At 36.7% G+C, this 17,768-nt stretch overlaps 1 protein-coding gene across 4 annotated transcripts in view; it reads left to right on the top strand.

The window, feature by feature from the left end:
* Positions 1 to 676: 676 nt before the first annotated feature.
* Positions 677 to 17,768, top strand: part of RBBP6 (RB binding protein 6, ubiquitin ligase) — a 32,177-nt gene continuing 15,085 nt past the window's right edge. For all 4 annotated transcript variants that reach the window (XM_082669525.1, XM_082669524.1, XM_082669523.1 and 1 more), the window contains exons 1-7: positions 677 to 1,909; positions 6,552 to 6,651; positions 8,922 to 8,958; positions 13,356 to 13,400; positions 15,487 to 15,575; positions 15,690 to 15,786; positions 16,139 to 16,278. In XM_082669525.1, the coding sequence (XP_082525651.1) occupies positions 1,744 to 1,909; positions 6,552 to 6,651; positions 8,922 to 8,958; positions 13,356 to 13,400; positions 15,487 to 15,575; positions 15,690 to 15,786; positions 16,139 to 16,278 (674 nt within the window). In that variant the 5' untranslated portion in view covers positions 677 to 1,743. The remainder of the gene's footprint in view (positions 1,910 to 6,551; positions 6,652 to 8,921; positions 8,959 to 13,355; positions 13,401 to 15,486; positions 15,576 to 15,689; positions 15,787 to 16,138; positions 16,279 to 17,768) is intronic.

Here is a 17,768-nt window from a genome sequence, read left to right as displayed (position 1 = left end):
TTGTTAAACTAACATTTATTGAGCCACATTGAACCATGTGCCAGGGACGGTCCTAAACAATGGATATGTATTCATTAATTTAATCTCTAACAACCCAGTAAACCAAATACGATTTTTTAAACAACATTTTATAATAAAACCGAGGAAACTAAGGCACAGAGGAGCAAAATCTAGAGTCCCCACAGCTAGGATTCCAACCCAGACAACGAGGCTCCCGGGCGTGAAAATACTGTAAAGCGCTTACCCCCATGCTTAATATATCAAGCATATACTTAAAGAGCTCAATATATCTTTACAGTAGTGGTTGTTATCAGTTCAAGCCCGGGGCTGCTCCAGAATTTCTCCTTAGGAAGAACTTTCGGTAACCAGTTTGTTGTAAGAGGAAGCTAGGGGGTGCTTGCATAGCAACCATAGTTTACTGCATTTCAACCATAATGCTTATTTAAACTGGGGAGAGGAATCGGTGGTTCCCCCCCGCCCTTTGAGGCAGATGGTTTCTTCCATTCTCCCGGATGGTTTAGGTTACGCGCTCGGGAGTCACAAAGCACGGGGTCACGTGGGCGGGCCGGTGCGCTTTGTGACGCCGCAGGCCCCGCCCTTCGTCCCGCCTATGCGCGCACGTCAGGCCCGCCCCGCGCGCGCCGCCCGTGCAATCCCTGCTTAAGAGACCCCGGAGTGGGGCGCTCGTCCGAAGCCAGGCCGCGTCCGCCATAGTGGTTGGCTTGGAGGTGTCGCCGGCACCTGGCGAGAACCCGAGAGCGGCAGGGGGGGCAAAACAAAAAGGGAGCCGGCGGAGCCCTCGCCGTTGCCCGGCGGTTTCCGGGCCTAATCTTTCGGTACTGGGCCGAAAGGCGACGGAAGCGAAAGGCGAGAGAAGCGCGGAGCACTCGGCGAGAGGAAGCGTCGGGGAGCCTCGGCGGTGTCGCCAGGGTCAGCCGAAGCCCCCCGGCCGCTGGCTGGGGCCCGGGGTGGTGAGGAGGCGCTGCAAGGCCTAGCCGAGGCCTAGTACCGGCTTTGTGTCTGAGGCGGCGTTGGCGGCGGCGGCGGCGGGGGGGAGGCGGAGCTGGGGGCGGCCTGCGGGAAGGCCTCTCCTCCGCCGACCGCGCGTTTCGGCCTAGGCCGCGGGGCCGCCCGTGGCCTCCGGGGAGCAGGCGAAAGGGGTCTGTGTGTGGTGGGGGCCTGGGCCTGGGGCAGCCGACGCCGGTCGTCCGGAAGCCAGGAGGAGGCGAGAGGCCGCTCGTGGACTCCGGGCCTAGGCCCTCTCCCCTCAACCTTCTCCCGGGGCCTGGGTCACCCCCGTCCACGGAGAGAGAGACCAACCGGGAGGTGCGGCCGCGCTATGGACCCCTGACCCCGCGGGGTCGCTCGGACTTTAACGTGTGGACTGACCGCTACTGACTGCACCGCCTGCCCCCGTCTCCTGCCGGCCCTTAGCATGAGCGAGGGGGACCCAGCGGGGTGACATTGTGCCCGTTGGCGGATTCTCGCTTGCCCCCTGCCCCGTCCTCGTCCTCCTCCTCCCACATGAAGCGATTTTGAATATCCGGGGGGGGGGTGTTCTGGATTATTGTTTTTACGAACCCCCGCTTGTGGCTGGGGGGGTTATTTAATCTGAGGCCTTAGGGTCCTTCGGTGTCTCTTGAGTGTTCTGTGTGTGTACATATTTTGCTCTTAAGTTTATAAATATACATACATTGAGCGTGTCCACGTCTCCTCGCTGAACCTTAGGAATCCTTGGGCACCATGTCCTGTGTGCATTATAAATTTTCCTCTAAACTCAACTATGATACCGTCACCTTTGATGGGCTCCATATCTCCCTCTGCGATTTAAAGAAGCAGATTATGGGGAGAGAGAAGCTGAAAGCTGCCGACTGCGACCTGCAGATCACCAACGCGCAGACGAAAGAAGGTAAGAGCCACAGGGGCTCCAGATCCTCGCTGGTGGAAGAGAGATGCTGGTGGCGAGGTGCCTGGCAGGAGACTAACCGCCATGATGTCTCTTGTGGGACTGTTCGTTCAAACACTTTGCGGACGACTTTCATTGATAGCCAAGGGTTGCAGCAGTCGGCCCTGGAGTTTGACTTATTTGATTTCTACGTACTTGGATCATCTGGAACAGGCTGATCCCCAGTCGTGCAAAGTCTGATGATTCCTCCCAAATGATTTTTTAAAACGAGGATTTCCGTGGCACAGGATGGGGGTGTCGTCCAGGTTCTCTGAGTGCTTGCCCTGGGGCGTTTTCTAACCTGTTTTTCTTCAGAAGGAGGAGAGGAGCGCATAAGCCAGGCTGCTTATTAGTTAAAGCAGCACTAGAGATACTTTTCTACCTTTCTAACCTAACCACGTTTGGGGGTTTAATGGCAAATTCTATGTTCTCTTCTCCCTCTCCTGATTTATTTAGTTAGTTTTAAATTTTGGAGTTGCCTGCGTTGTGGTGAAAGATCCTCACTTTAATGTTTTAGAGGATTTAATCCAGCCAGTCTTTAATGTTGGAATTGCTTTTGGAACTTGGTATATTCCGGTGTGACCACTTTTGTCTTGTGTGTAAATTCCAGAATTAGTAATGCAGTAATTAGGTAGTTGAACTCTTAGTTCATCACATTACTCTCAAACTTTAGCAATTTCGTAAAGATCAAAAGTACAGGTTTTTCTTTTTTTTTGAATAGTAATTGCTAGACTTTACATGATTATGTTGATACTAGGATACTGAAAAATAGTCGGCTGCTACCATATGAGTAGCTTATTTATAGAAGCCACTCATTGGAATCTTTAAGTTCTTTCTCCTTTTTAAAAGCAGTTTATACAATATTGAGAATGTAGCATAGGTATGAGAATGAGACAAAATGGCCTTTTCAGGTTCTGGCTTTAAGCTTGTTTTGGTTTCTTTTTCGCATTACTGTAATGCTGATGTGTAGTTTTTAGTAGGTCAGTCTTTTGAGTTTTACTGATGGGATGAGAAGTAAAGTGAAGTGCTAGTTAGGGTATTTCATTGATCACTACATTTGACTTAAGGTGGAACATGGGTTCTTTTAGTTGAAATTTGGGGTGGGGGGCCCACATCTAGCATATAGTTTGGTAGGTAGAGTAACTCTTGTCATGTACAAGAGCTGTTTTCCATTTATCAGTACATCCAGACATAACTAATTGTGTTATGTTAAGAAACTACTACTGGCATATCACAACTCAAAAATACTCAATAAGGAAGAACTTTACATACTCACTTGATAACACGTGAAAGAATAGTCTCCACTCCCCCCCCCCAACTTTTTTCAGTGTATCAGACCTAAGGGACACTTCATGTGAGGCTTTAGTAATTGTAATTACGTGGGAAAATTACTGGGGATCATGAACAGTTGAGAAACAGCTTTTAAAAATATTATTCAAGAAAATACCTTAAAGAAGATATTCTTTAAGGCCACAAAAGCATCCCTTAAGCATTATAGTCACGCTTAACAGAACAGATGGATTTACACGAATTTTAGGCCATCTTTATATGTTAGTAATACTTAAAGAATGAGAGGAAAGAAAATATAAATGATATTAGAGAATATTAAGGCAATTTTAATCACATACTACGCAATTGCATATTTTACTGGAGTATAACAGGATTTAATCATTTAAGGCTAGACTTTGTCCATCTTTTCCACCTAATAATTGATAACAATTATCAATTGATAACAATTGATAATTGTCCATCTTTTCCACCTAATAATTGATATCAATTATTGGAGTCAATTATCAATTATTGGAGTAAATTATTGTTGATGGAATTCTTGTCCATGAATTTAAGAGTTTTGTCATGTGTTGTGTTTTTTTCTAAGCCAGGAAATTATATGATACGTTATTTTTACAAACGCTGAAAGCAGGGAAGTGCTTTGCCCAGCAGCATATTTTTTATGTATTTGTGAACTGTCATTATTGGAGAAAGCTTTGCTATTAGATTGGTTAAGAGAAGAGAAAATTTGCATCTTATGCAGTCCTCAAATTAGGAGAGAAAAAGATACCTAGGCACTTAATGAGTTTTATGAGAAATAGCATCCAGTGTCACAAGGTAGCTGAGTAAGAATGCCACTTGGTTTTAGCACCATCCAGTGAATTAAAGAGGACGGAATAAATATAGCTTCCTAGTTAGGAGATTGCCTAGGAAAGAATGCCAAACTGGATCACTTTCGTTTGTTTGAATTAATATTTCTATCATGTTTCTATAAAACATTGCTTACAGTTTTGGAAATCTGTCCATGTTTAGGACTCTTACATCTTAATTAGACTAAAATGCTTGGATCAGAATTTCATGTTTTAGATTTAAGAATTCTTCTTTATTTCTAGACTGTATTTCAAAATGAATCTCAGATTATCTTTTTTAATGTTTTTCCTGAATAAACTTGTTTTCCTAATTTTCTGCTTATTTGCAATCCCCCTCCAAAAAAAACACACACACACACACAACAAAACAACCTTTATCCTGAACTTAGTGTGAAAGATTTGGAAGCTGAGGATGAAGTATTTTCAAGACTGTTTCTCCATTTCTTAAATTCATCTTGTTTTTCATTTCATCCATAGTCTTCATGTTTTGGATCTGAAATGACAGTGTTGCATAGAAAGGGTCTTTTGAAGTTAACAGACTACTTATTAAGGAGGTATTTAAAGGGTAAGAAATCATCAGTGTAACTCAGATACTTTAAAAGATCAATTAGAAAGCATGTGGCATCAGGGCACCAGACTTCAAGCTTGACAGAGCACTGTGTTGATCAAATGAATAAGTTGGAGTGGAGAGCTCATGAACATATTTGCTATTTGTTCCCACAGTGAACTCTTTTGAGGGTTGTTACATAGGTAGAAGCTTAACTGTCCTGTGTTTGACACCAAGTTTTGGTTCCAGAATTTTTTAAAGATACCCCACCTCCCCTGCTCCCAGTTTTTCTTACTCAGATCTTGCTTGGAATTTGGGACTATCCTGAACTATCCAAAGGGTAATGATTGTAGTCTTACATTGGTATGCGAAATCTAGGAAATTGCATCACTCTAATTGGATACTTGTGAAGATACAGCTTACTACCTGAAATATACTGAAAAGAGCCCTTTCCTGAACACTTCAGTTTATAACAGGAAATAGTAATAGTGTGATTAAAAATAATAGAGCTGATACATATATAAAAGCTTAAAATGCTTACATATGTGATAAACTTAAAATAATTAGAACAGTGGTAGTCAGCCCCTAGGTGCTGAGTAACATTAGTGAATCAGGTAAACTCAGTAATCTTAAAAGAGTGAACCCTGATACCTGATTGTATGATTAAGGGAGATGGGTACATTTTTACATCTGTCTCCCTGTAGTGGATTATTTTTCTTTTTGGTAATTTTACAGATTCCTTTCATAGCAAATTTTTTTTTTTAACCATAGTTGAATTCATTGGTCCAGCTTCTTTTTTAATTTCGTTCTTAGGAAAGTATTGCAAGCAATAGTCCAAAGAGTAGAAAAATTCTTCCTCCCTGTTTGTCTTCTGAGAAAGTGACATCCTTGTTCATCCAGTTGCTTAAGCCAGGAACCCAGGAATTCATACCTGATTCCTCTTTCACCTTCATCTCTGCCCCCCGCATCCATCCGAAAGCCTTCGTTCTACCTCAAAACACTGACTCTTGATTTCTCTGTCACATTCCAGAACAGATCATTATTCTCTCTTACCTAAACTACACAGCAATCTTCATATTAGTCACCCTGTTTCTATTCTTGTTCCCATGCAGGTTCATTCTCCACTTAGATACCAGAGTTATCTTTGTTTTTAATATTGTTTTTAAAATTATCATTTTTATTTAAAATCCTTCAGTGGCTTCCTGTTGTACTTAGAAACAAGATATGAAGCAGTATATATAATGTGTACCTTTCTACCTGTATTTCAATTCATTCTTTCATTTTCATCAGCTCTTCTGGCCTTTTTGTGTCATTTTTTCACATGCTTTTCCCTCTATCTGAAACATTCTTTGTCCGGTGTTTTTGCACATCTTGCTGGCTTCTTAGTCTCACACGTCAGTTCCTCAGAGGGGCCTTCCTTGAATCAACATACTATCCAAAGTTGCATCCACTTTTAATTCTTTATTACAAAGCCCTTTATTCTGTATTTGAAATGTGTCATATTTTAATTTTTTACTGTGTCTTCCCCAGTAATACTGTGTTTAGGGCCTAGGAGAGATAGAATGTTTGCATTCTAAATAACAGCTTTTTCTCATGTAGTTCAGATGTTCTGCATTACTGGCTAAATAGAGAATGACTTAGTCTTACTGAGATTTGGGGTTCCACAAAAGTAGAGGTGCCAGAGCCAAGAACTTGCTGATACTATTGGGTGTCCTTTTAAGAGAAACCTCTTATGGCTTTGGATATTTGTTCTGACAATTTCAGTAATCTAGATGTAAGGAGCATGTAGTTACTAATGCTCCTTTATATTTAAGATCATTTCCCGTAACATATATGTCTGGTTGAAGTTTTCTATTTCTTGAGGACTATGAATTATCCAAATCCCAAATAGAAATTCAAATCTTTATCTTTTTATTTACAGAATATACTGATGATAATGCTCTAATTCCTAAGAATTCATCTGTAATTGTTAGAAGAATTCCTATTGGAGGTGTTAAATCTACAAGCAAGACATACGTTATGTAAGTATTTATTAAATCCCATGTTTAAGTTCTCAAAATAGACTTTTTTTGTGAGAAAGAACAAGTATATTTTAGAACTGAACTCATTACTTTACCCTGATAAGTATGTCTTCTTAATCCTTAAAATTGTGAGGATGAGTTTGTTTTTTCCTGATTTCTTCCCCCAGCTAACTTAACCTCTAGTTAGGAGTAAGAGCTAATTAGAAAGATTTTTTGCTCTGTATAGGTAATATTTACAAAGACAAGAAAATGATGTTCAAATTAGTGAATAAATATTTCTGAACCCTTCTTTGGTTTTTGTTTGCCTGTACACTTTTTCCCCCTACCATTTTTTCACTACAGAAATGTATATTAAGTGTCTTAAGAGATCTGTCCTAAATGTTTTGTCAGCATCAAGAGTATTCAGTAATGCTAACATTTGTTCCTAATCAGTACGGGGCTTTTGTTGGGAAGCAACCACAGACACTGGAATCAGGCTTAGGTTTGACTCCATTTACTACTTCCCACCAGTTGTGTGAAGTTGTATTTGGGTAAGTTACCTGAAGTTTGTGACTCAGATTCCTCAAAATAAAATAGGGATATGAGTATTTAACTCCAGGGAGTTGTAGGAATTAAAGAGTGCCTGGCACATGGTAAATGCCCTTTATTGGAGTAAGAATGTGGTAATATCCTAGGAGTGGTCTAGAGCTTAAGAAATGCACTAAAGGGGCAGGATTAAAACTTTATATCTAACTTTCTCTGCTTTCTTGAAATTTCAATGGTGATAACAATTAAAATATGTGAAAAGGGTAGCAACTTGAGCTATTTAAAGCGTAGAGATTTTTACCTTACTTGAAATTCTGGCAAATTCTGCTTTTGGTCAATGAAACATTCTGGAATTTGCCAGTCCTAGGAAATGGAATGTGTTCTTGGAATTGAGGGAAAATAGTCATTTCCTGGAGCTTTACCTCATGTGGACAAGTTTTCTAAGAATATTCTCATTAGTTTAGTGTAAAGTTATATTCCATACGTTAATGTTTGGAGGTTCTTTTGTGTAATATCTTCTGTATAGCAACAACTTAAAAAGCTGAATACTTTTATTTTTCCTATAAATACCAAGTGAACTATGTGCCTTTTACTTTACATAATTTTGAGACATGGTAAGAGAAGAATTAATTCCTAGAATCTAGTGTGAAGTTATTCCTTAATTTACCAAATGCTTTTTAAAAATAGCAAGCATTCGATTTCAGTAGGTTTTTTTGATATTCAGAGACTTTGAGGAGAGAATTGTTCAAAGTATCAATACTAGGGAAAATAGTTGCCCCTTAAAGAATTAAATGTGAATTCACTGTGTATATGATTTCCTTTGTAATGTACTTGCCTCGTGAAGTGCCTTTGAATTTGTTGAGCAAGTACTAGTAAATTAAAACTTCATTTTTATCTCAGGACTTCCAAATCATGCACAGATTTAGAAACTCCATTCATACGCTGTCTGACATTTCTTTGTAGTCAGGATAGTGTAAACTTAAAACTAAAACTAAGCCTTTAAAGGCTGTATTTTAGCAACTTGACTCTTGTCCCCTTTTCTGTGTGGACTTTTAAAGGAATTTCTCCTTGAGCTTATTTGTGTATGTACTTTAAAAATCAATTTGTTCAGTTCTCCATAACCAACTTATTTAACTTATTCTTTTAACCAAAATACTCTGTCAGACTGTTGATTTTTTTGGAACTTAGAATTCTTATTTAGTCTTTGGTCATTGTCTTGAGACTTTTTTAAAAAATTAAACTGCCAACCTTTCTGGATTTCAAATTTAGTTTTTGGAGCACAGCAATTTCTCAGGGATCCAAATTTAAAAATGTTAACAACAGTGGTCTTGCTTTAAGGAAATCCGATGTATGAAAATTCACGTCTGTACCTATTAAGAAACTGAGGAATAATATTATTGTTCAATCTATTAAGAAATAACGACAAAGTTTCTTAAATAACAAAAAACTCATACTACCTTTCAGAAAACATTTATTGTATAAGTGGCAAGATACACATCTATTCTAGAATTCCCCAGTATGGATTTTTTTTTTAAAACCAGAAATGCATCTTAAACTGTTCAAAGATAGTAAAGATTAATCAAGGTAATGTGTTTATTACTTCTGAAATTGGCTGTTTTAAAATCTTTATGCCAAGGAAAAATTGTGTTCCTAAAAATGTGTGATTAGAGAGATGTTTTTATCACAAAAATTCATTAATAGCTACTCACAGAGAGCTAATGCTGATTTTCTTTTTGTCGTTTTAGAAGTCGAACTGAACCAGTGATGGGAACTTCAAAAGCAGTATGTAAAAACACAATCTCACACTTTTTCTACACATTGCTTTTACCTTTATAATGTAGCAGTGAAGTAAATCATTTTAGAACTTAATATCCAACTGATCATAGTACATATTGTAAATAAAATGTATTTGATTACAGCTCAGTTGAATATGGATATATGTGGCATAACTTGCACACTTTATTTTGTAGAAATGGGTAGTTTGTGCCCAAAAAACACTGTTTCATATTAAATATGATAGCATTCTTCCTGTATGACGCTGTGTTGTACAGTTAATGTATGATCTTTTTTTAGATCATGTAGGTTTTACACTAATGAACATGGTAACATGTTCTACATCTGTCTGTCTATAGTTAGTATTTTGTATGTATGTACAGGCTGTTGTGTGCTTTTTGTTTCTTGCAATAAAAAAATGTTTGGAGTGTATATTTTGCCATTTTCACGTTGTATCACTTAGTTTTTCTTTTTTTGGTTTTTGGTTTTTTTTGGTTTTTGGTTTTTTTTCTGCCTGATTGATGGCTTTGAAAAATGCATTAGCAACATCCAAAGCATATATTTAAGGTTTGATTCTTTCTCCAGTTTCAGACACGTCATAGAAAAGAGCTTTCCAGAGACCATTGATGCAGCTTTTATTATTTACTTTTGCTTTATTTGGCAATTTTGAGCTCCTATTCTTTGTTTATATCTGTACTGTAAAGTGAAACCTGGAATTGGGCCCCCTACAAGTATATCAGTGTCTCGTCGATGATTTTGATGATTTTATACAATTGAGTACACCGTTCTCAAGTTTTAACAGAGGTCTTCTACTTCTCTAGTCTGCTCAGTTGTCCAAATTAAAATATTTCCTGTTTCTCATAAGATATTAAAATGCTGCATTAATTGTAAGCCAGCTGAAAGCTGTAGCTTATCAAAGGTAACTCCCCTTAACCAGGGTAACATCTTAACCTTAAGTATGACACCATTTTGACTTCGAGCTTTTAAGTGAAAGGTAGCAGCATTCCTAAGTTGTGGGGTGAAACATCCATTTCAGAACAGAGATCTGTAGTAATTGGGTTCTGTAAACTTGATGGTGCTCTAAACATTTGACTGCTCAGGCTTGATTTGTACACAATACAAGATGTCTGAAATCTTCACGTAGAATTTAAGGGTATTGCTTGCTGTTTCAACTTTATCCTTTTAAAATGCTACTGATCTTTTAATTGTGTATCAGGCATTTCACTAACCTTGGATCATTGGATCTTAAACATGATAACATAGAATATCTGAACTTTGGACTTGTTCTCTATAAAGTATATGGCCTTTAGTTCTCATGGAACTAAATATAGTGATTCAAAAATCACAACTCTTAGTGTTTTGGGGTTTTTTTTCCCCTCTTTGGGGTATATGGGTTTTTTTGGGGAGGTTAAAGCGTAATGCTGTAAAGACTGTCCACAGTTTCTGTTTTGCTGGTGATTGGTTTAAAACTGATTTTTATGTATCCAAATGCTAGCACAAATCAGATTGACTATACTGGTGACTGTAGTAGTTGTAACACATTTTGTATAAAGTACATTTTATATAGTATTTAAACTAATTCAGATGAAGTTTTATTTCTTGAAAACAATTATTTCCTTTTTGTTTATTAGCATGTGTATGAACACAGATCACATGTTCATAAATAAAGTTAACGTTCTTTTAGCCTTGTGTGTTCCCTGGCATGTCTGTATTACACTTACAAGAAGCAGTTTATTTTATGCTTATTTAGGTTTCTCTTTTCTTTCTTCTTTTTTTAAAAAATAACTTTAAAACTGACTTTGATTTTTAGGTAGAACAATTTTAAATGGAGATATTAAGTAACTTAATATCCCCATCATTTATTTGCTTGGGGTACACTTGCTGACATTTAAGATTTGAGAGAATATATTCATAAAGTGTAATTAGTGCCCATCTTAGGAGACTTACGTGCATTGTGCAAATTCACAAAAGCCAATTAAGACAGAATCACTAAAGCAGATTTTTAAATTCTAATTAGTAAATGTATGTACAGTTTTGATAATTTAAGCCAGCTCTAATCAAGGATGACTGTTTCTATCTATATTCCACAACTTTTGTTTGTAGTCATCCTTCTATGTTGGTACTCCAAAGCTGCGGGTTCTTCCTGCTTACATTTTGTAAGATCCTTTAATTTCAAGCAAATATAGTTGGCATAAAAGATTTCAGATTCTTGCTTCCAGATGCAAGACCACAAATTAGATGTGAGAATGTGGGTTAATTTTGATGTCTATAGTGTGCATTAATCAGTGTTTTTGGAGACTATTTTTTTTAAGTAGGGTTTTTTTTTTAAATCTGAAAGTTACTGTATTTATTGATGTTTAGTACGTATAAATTCCTAGTTTCTAAAGCATTTCTTGTCAGCATTTTACACTTATTTCTTAGTACCGTGCTATATGTAGAAAACAATTGGATGCCTTTCTAAATTTGTGGTAAATTTGACTTGTGAATTATAAGGTATTAAAGTGTTATAGGGATTATTTGGTGGAAAAAAGTGATTTAGATGCTGTTGAATATCTGAAACCACTTTTAACCAGATAAATATATACTAATAATAACAAGCTGGCAGAAATCTAAAAGAAACGATAGGAAAGCCCAGCATAATAACAAAAAGACAGCTATATCTTAGGAGTGGGAAGAACAAAAAAATGTTAGTTTTTTAGTTCCAACAATAAAAAAGAGTGATATAACTGATTGCTTTCTTTCTAAGGAAATGATCAGTATGCATATTCTAGACAGTAATAGGCTATTTTTAAAGGCTATTAATTTCATGGATTGACAGCAGTTTGTTCAGTCCTTGTTTCTTAAAATTCAGGTAATTCCTGGTTGATATATCAATAAAATATTACCCTCTTCAAAATAGATTGAATAGGTCAGAATTTGTTCTGGATAAAAATAGTCTATTTATGTGTTCTTTCAATTTTTCTTTTTTAAATTTACCTCCTGAGATACTCGTTCTTTAAGGAAAGAACACTTCAAAGCTGCACGAGAGTGAGAACCCACTGGTGGGTTATATGGCTAGGAATGTATGTGGGATTAGTGCATTATGGACTCTGTAGTCCCTCGAAGTGGAGCTAAGAACCTTTTGTTTAAATAAACATCCCAGTAATAATATCCATCAAACTAACATTTAAAACTCTTAAGATATTTATAAGATGTATTTTAAATTTAGCCAACATCAGTTTTGTTTCCATTTATTGAATTACTGCTGTGGTGGGCATTGGGCTAAGAACTTCATATCGAAACTGATTACATTTCTGTTTGGGGCTCTAAGTCATGCTGCTTTTATTTTAATACTTAGTTCTCTGGAATACCTGAAAAATACATGATGAAGACTCACTTTTTTTTCTTTGATGCAGACAACTTGTTACATTCTCTCCATTTTAAAGAAGAGTTCTGACCAATAATGCATGAGAAATGTATAACATGTCGAATAAGCTGCCCACTTACTGCATAGGAAGCTAATAATGTTTTCATTTTGGTACACTTGTAGGGAAATCATATCTTTAGAGTTAGAGGCTGAAGGTGTGTGCATACACACATACATAAACATTTTTTTTAAACTGATATTAACATATTCAGGGGAACAATAAGAAGTTTTAAATGTCACATTTGAAAAAAAATGTTTTTTAAAGCCCTTTTATATCCATGTTTAATACTTGCTCTGTTTGATTAAATTAACTTTCTTTTCTCTGCATATTAAAGTCCATTCTGTAACTGCTCTGTTTGCCCTGCCCCGGGGTACCTTTTGTTTCCCTTTATTTGGCTTAACATCTTTGCCCTGATAAAGCTGTGGTTTCTTTGGCAAGATTAGCTATTGTTACTCTTTGTATGGGAGAATAAATGAACTTATTCAGACTGAGCAGTACATACTCAAAGAAGAAAAAGTAGCAATTATCTGGAACCTGTTTTATTAAAGCAATTATCTGAGCCTTTAAAGAGCTGCTTGTTTTTACAGTGTTATGTAATGGCATTATGGGAAAGTTCGAAAGATTTCTTATTCTCTCTTCTAGTGTACATTGTCTTGAGCATTATCAAATTTAGAGACCATTGATAGACATGGGACTCTTTCTTAGTATTAAACCACCACTCTGAACAGGTTTCCTATGTGATATAGTGTTCTTTACCCTGTTTTCTCATTGTAATTGAGTCCCTATCAACGGTTAGCCTTTATTTACTGTATGTGGGATGTGTGGAGAAGGATAAGTGGGGTGAGTTACATTTCAGCTTTAAAACAAGATAACATTCTTTAGAAAACGTCTAAGAAAAATGCCCAGTATTTGAACATTAAGTGGCAGTAGGGACTAAATGATCACTTTCAGATGTTTTCAGTGTGGAACTTGAATGTGTGTTTAATTTTTTGTGAACAGATTGATGACTCTTCTGCATCTATTTCTCTGGCCCAGCTTACGAAGGTATATATATATATATATTCTTGAAAATATAAATCTTTTTCTAACATCGTATTTTTTTTGTTGTTGTTTAATGTGGAACAGTGTTTTAAGAGGGTTGGGGGAGGAGATATTTTGCAGACACATTGTACGTACTATTACTATCCTGTAAAGAGTAGTTGCTGTTTTGAGAAGATAGGGGGAGTATTTTGAAATCAGCTTCACCATAATGTTGGAGTATTGTTCATCTTCAAGACAGAAGAAACACATGAAGCTACACTTACTCGCTTTTTTCCCCTCATACATTTTGTTTAATTATACATTGGAAACTAGCAAATTTCTGGAGGAATTCCCTGGTTTTGGCTGTAAATTATGTGGACTTTACGCAGCCAAAATAGAAGCTTTCCTTTACACGGACGATTGCGTGGTTATTTCTTGAATATTTGAATTGATCCCTTGAAGGTCAACATTTTAAATGTGATACAATTGTTTCTTTATGCTATAGACTTGTAGTCTGTCTGCATTAGAAAAAGTTTTAAACAACCTAATTTGTTTGAACACAGACTACATGAATTGTGTAAATGTATAAAGTTGTTTGCAGGAATATACCAATGTGTATGTTTGGCAGAGGGGAAAATTGTTACCTCCTGAAATCATTGTATATGCCATGTTTTGCGATAAGATTGCTTGCAATTTTCTGCTCAACAATGTGTACCTTTTGTTTGGGAAAGCACTAGTGATGGATTAATTTTTAAAACAATAGACTTAGTTTGCAAATTGTACCTTTAGGGGAAAAAAGGCAAATATTACAGATCAGGCAGATTTTTGAGGGCCAAGAAGGAAGTTTTCCAGTTTTCCGAAAATCATTTTTTCCCTATCAGAAATGTAAAACCAAATTTATCAACCGAGGTTAATGAGTTAGATGAGTTTTCCATTAGTGCTGTCCCTATCTTGTCTTTGGCTTTGTTATAGGTTTTGTCCTTATCCCCTAGAATGTATCCCCCAAAATGTCCTAGTAACAAATACAGCTTTTTAAGTTCCTGTTGTGGGAAAAGTAAACATTAAAGTTGATGATTCTAAAACATGAAGTGGGCTAAAACCAATCTATAATTTTTTAATGCAAAGTGGTTTAGCATAGAGTTAACATCTTTAGCAATTTATAGTTCACTGTTTTAATTCATGTGTACTGTAAGGACCATATTTGAGTTTTGGTCTATTCCTACCATTGTTTCTTTGTGGGAAGCAGTTGCGGAGTTTTGGAGGTTTGGGGGTTTTTTTTTTTTTTTTAAACTATCTGTAAGTTACTGTTTGGGTTCAAACAAATTAGTTGTTCAACATCTGTAATCCAGTTTTCTGTAAATGTTGCTGTTGTTCTAAGCTCTGTTAATGTTAAGCATTCTTTGTATATAAAATTACAATAAAGTGTTAAAACTGGTTGCTTGTTTTGTGGATGAATGTAAAGCTAAAACCTAATGAATGGCTGATATGAGTGCTAGATGCTTGAAGATTCAAGTTATTAGGACTCACTCCCTTAGACCCTGCTTATATCTAGACTATTGTATGTAATACCTTAAAGTTCATAAATCTTTGGAGAGTTGGATTTAAAATTTGAATGCTCAATGCATGTGCTTTGCACTTAGTTTGAAATTTGACACCACTACCTAAAGAGCCTTCTGACTTGTAGTATCTGCTGCATAATATGTTCAATTGTTCTACCCCCAACCCTACCTCCAAGTTATATGCTTGACATTTGATGCTTAATGCTGTGACACTTGAACTATTTTTAAGACTTAAAAACATCAAGTGTTTCTCTCCTAGCTTAATCTCAGTTTTTAACTCTTAGAAGAGTAGTATGCAAATCTTAAATGTAAGGTACAAACAGGGTCTAAGGTTTGAGTGCCCCCAGAAAGACTTTCTTCAGCACCATAGACACCCAAACATCATGTAATGACCTAATGAACTCCCAGTGCGTCTTCTAGGTTATACTTGTAAATAACTGTTTTTATGCAAGATTAGATACTGCTCTTTACAGGATGAGTGGTGTTGTCTTTGGCTGTGTGGTCTTAAATGTGTTTCTAATGTGTGTGTCAAATAATTACCTGTTAAACAGACTGCCAATCTGGCTGAAGCCAATGCTTCTGAAGAAGATAAAATTAAAGCAATGATGTCGCAATCTGGCCATGAATACGACCCAGTCAAGTAAGTTCATAAATACTTTATACTAATAGGTACTTTGGGGTGGGGTCTCCCCCCCATATCAAAAGCATTTTTTTCAAGTCTTTGTGTACATGTAATTTTTTTTTCCCCTTTCAGTTACATGAAGAAACCTCTAGGTCCACCACCTCCATCTTATACTTGTTTCCGTTGTGGTAAACCTGGCCATTATATTAAGAATTGCCCAACAAATGGGGTAAGTTCAAAGTAGAAGCTATGATACACCTTATTTTTCTTAAAATCTTTTCTTAGCTATATTATTTTTCTTGGTAAATACTGCCTTCTCTATTACAACGGCAAATGAGCATAGCTTTTAGAGCCAAACTGCCAGGCTTCAAATCTTGACACTGCCACTGAGTGAGCAAGTTACTTGATTTCTCCAAGCCTGTTATTTCTTCTCTGTGAAATGGAGGTAATAATAGTACTTACCTCACATGGCTGTTGTGAGGATTAAATGAGATCATATATGATAGCACTGCGTGTTAGCTAATATTAAATAAAGGTAACTGCTTTTTCTCTTCCTCCTCTCTCCTTTCCCATACATATAGGATAAGAACTTTGAATCTGGTCCTAGGATTAAAAAGAGCACTGGAATTCCCAGAAGTTTTATGATGGAGGTGAAAGATCCTAACATGAAAGGTGCAATGCTTACCAACACTGGAAAATATGCAATACCAACTATAGATGCGTAAGTATTCAAATTAGGTATGATCTATGGAGACTACAGTCAGTCCAGGTGATAGTGTTTTATTTAATCTTGGGCTTGTGAGTTGGCTACTTGGATTCCTTATGAACGTTGTATACCAAGACTTAGTCTCCACATGTTGCATTTCTGTGTTAAGAATGAGAGGCTGCAGTCTGCTCCATTTAAAGCAAATTTAAAATGGATTTGGGGTTTTTTTGCTGCCAGTGAGTGCCACTTCCCTTGTGATCTTCTAATTTTTCTTTTTCTGTCATTCCCTGCTTTCTTCCTCATTCACATACATACTCCCACATAGTCTTATATGCTGTCTGCATCCTTTAAAAGAACAAGACAAGTATCTTAAACTTTCTGAGAAGCAGGACGGTTAAGAATAAAAGTTCTGCAAGATATCAAGGCAAATTTAAGTGCCAAGATTAAAGGAAATGCTGAGGTATCTTGAATAAGTTTGGATATACTGTGTGAGTCTTAAGATTCTGAAGTGTGGTTTATTTTATAAACCATTAGTTCAGATCAGCTATAGCTCTATAAGCTATACCTTAATGCTTATTTTTAATGTGTTTTCAGATTTTATTTTATGAGCCAATTTTTAATGAAATGAATAGACAGTAAACCTAGAGGCATAGTTCAACTAGGTAACTTCCCATTTTATATGCTTTTATTAATACATTTAATTACCTTTTTGATTACCATCAACAGTTGTAAAGTCTCACAATATAAAACACAATATTAAGTGTTCTTTGGAATATGGTTCGCTAACTTAATCGTGCATAAGAATCTCTTACAAAACTATGTTAAATAACCTAGGTACCCTGCCCCGCCCCCAGGGATTATATGATGAGACTCTGAGTCTGCATTTTTTAACAAGTCCTCGAGGAGATTATGAGTTTAGGGGATCCTTAGGGCATACCTTGAGAAACATCAATTTAGAGAGTAGATGTCCATGTTCTTAGTGACAAAATGTATATTAAGAACAGTTCTCCTCAGCTTCATGCTATATTGTCAGATGTGGTGAGCAGGTAAGGATGATGAAAATGGCTATGCTTACAGAATGATACTGAAAAAAGATTGTGTTTTTGAGTAGGTAAATACATTGTTTTTGAGTAAATACATTGTTGTAGTTCACAGATAAGAATTAATGTTTTCCTAAACTCCCAGCCCTACTCACTTTCTCAACTTCACTCCCATCTATTTTTTATCAGTCTACCATCCTGTGTTTTTGTGGTTCATCTTAGAGCAATTTGTTGTTACGCTGTTTCTAATTCAGACATTTCATACATGATTCCAAACAGCTTTAGGTTGAAATTGATGACTTTTACAGACACAATTTAAGAGCAGACGGCTACATATTAATATAATATGTAGATATTAAAGTATTTAAATAGAAATTTGTGTTGGAAAAATTAACATCACCTGTGAACCCCTACTAATAATTAACTTCATTGCTTTTGAATACTGAAATACAGAAGCCCATTTGT

The sequence above is a fragment of the Grampus griseus genome, assembly GCF_964374135.1.
Source record: "Grampus griseus genome assembly, chromosome: 14".
Lineage (NCBI taxonomy): Eukaryota > Metazoa > Chordata > Mammalia > Artiodactyla > Delphinidae > Grampus > Grampus griseus.
The sequence above is the reverse complement of the archived record's forward strand: the minus strand, read 5'-3'. Positions and strand labels throughout refer to the sequence as shown.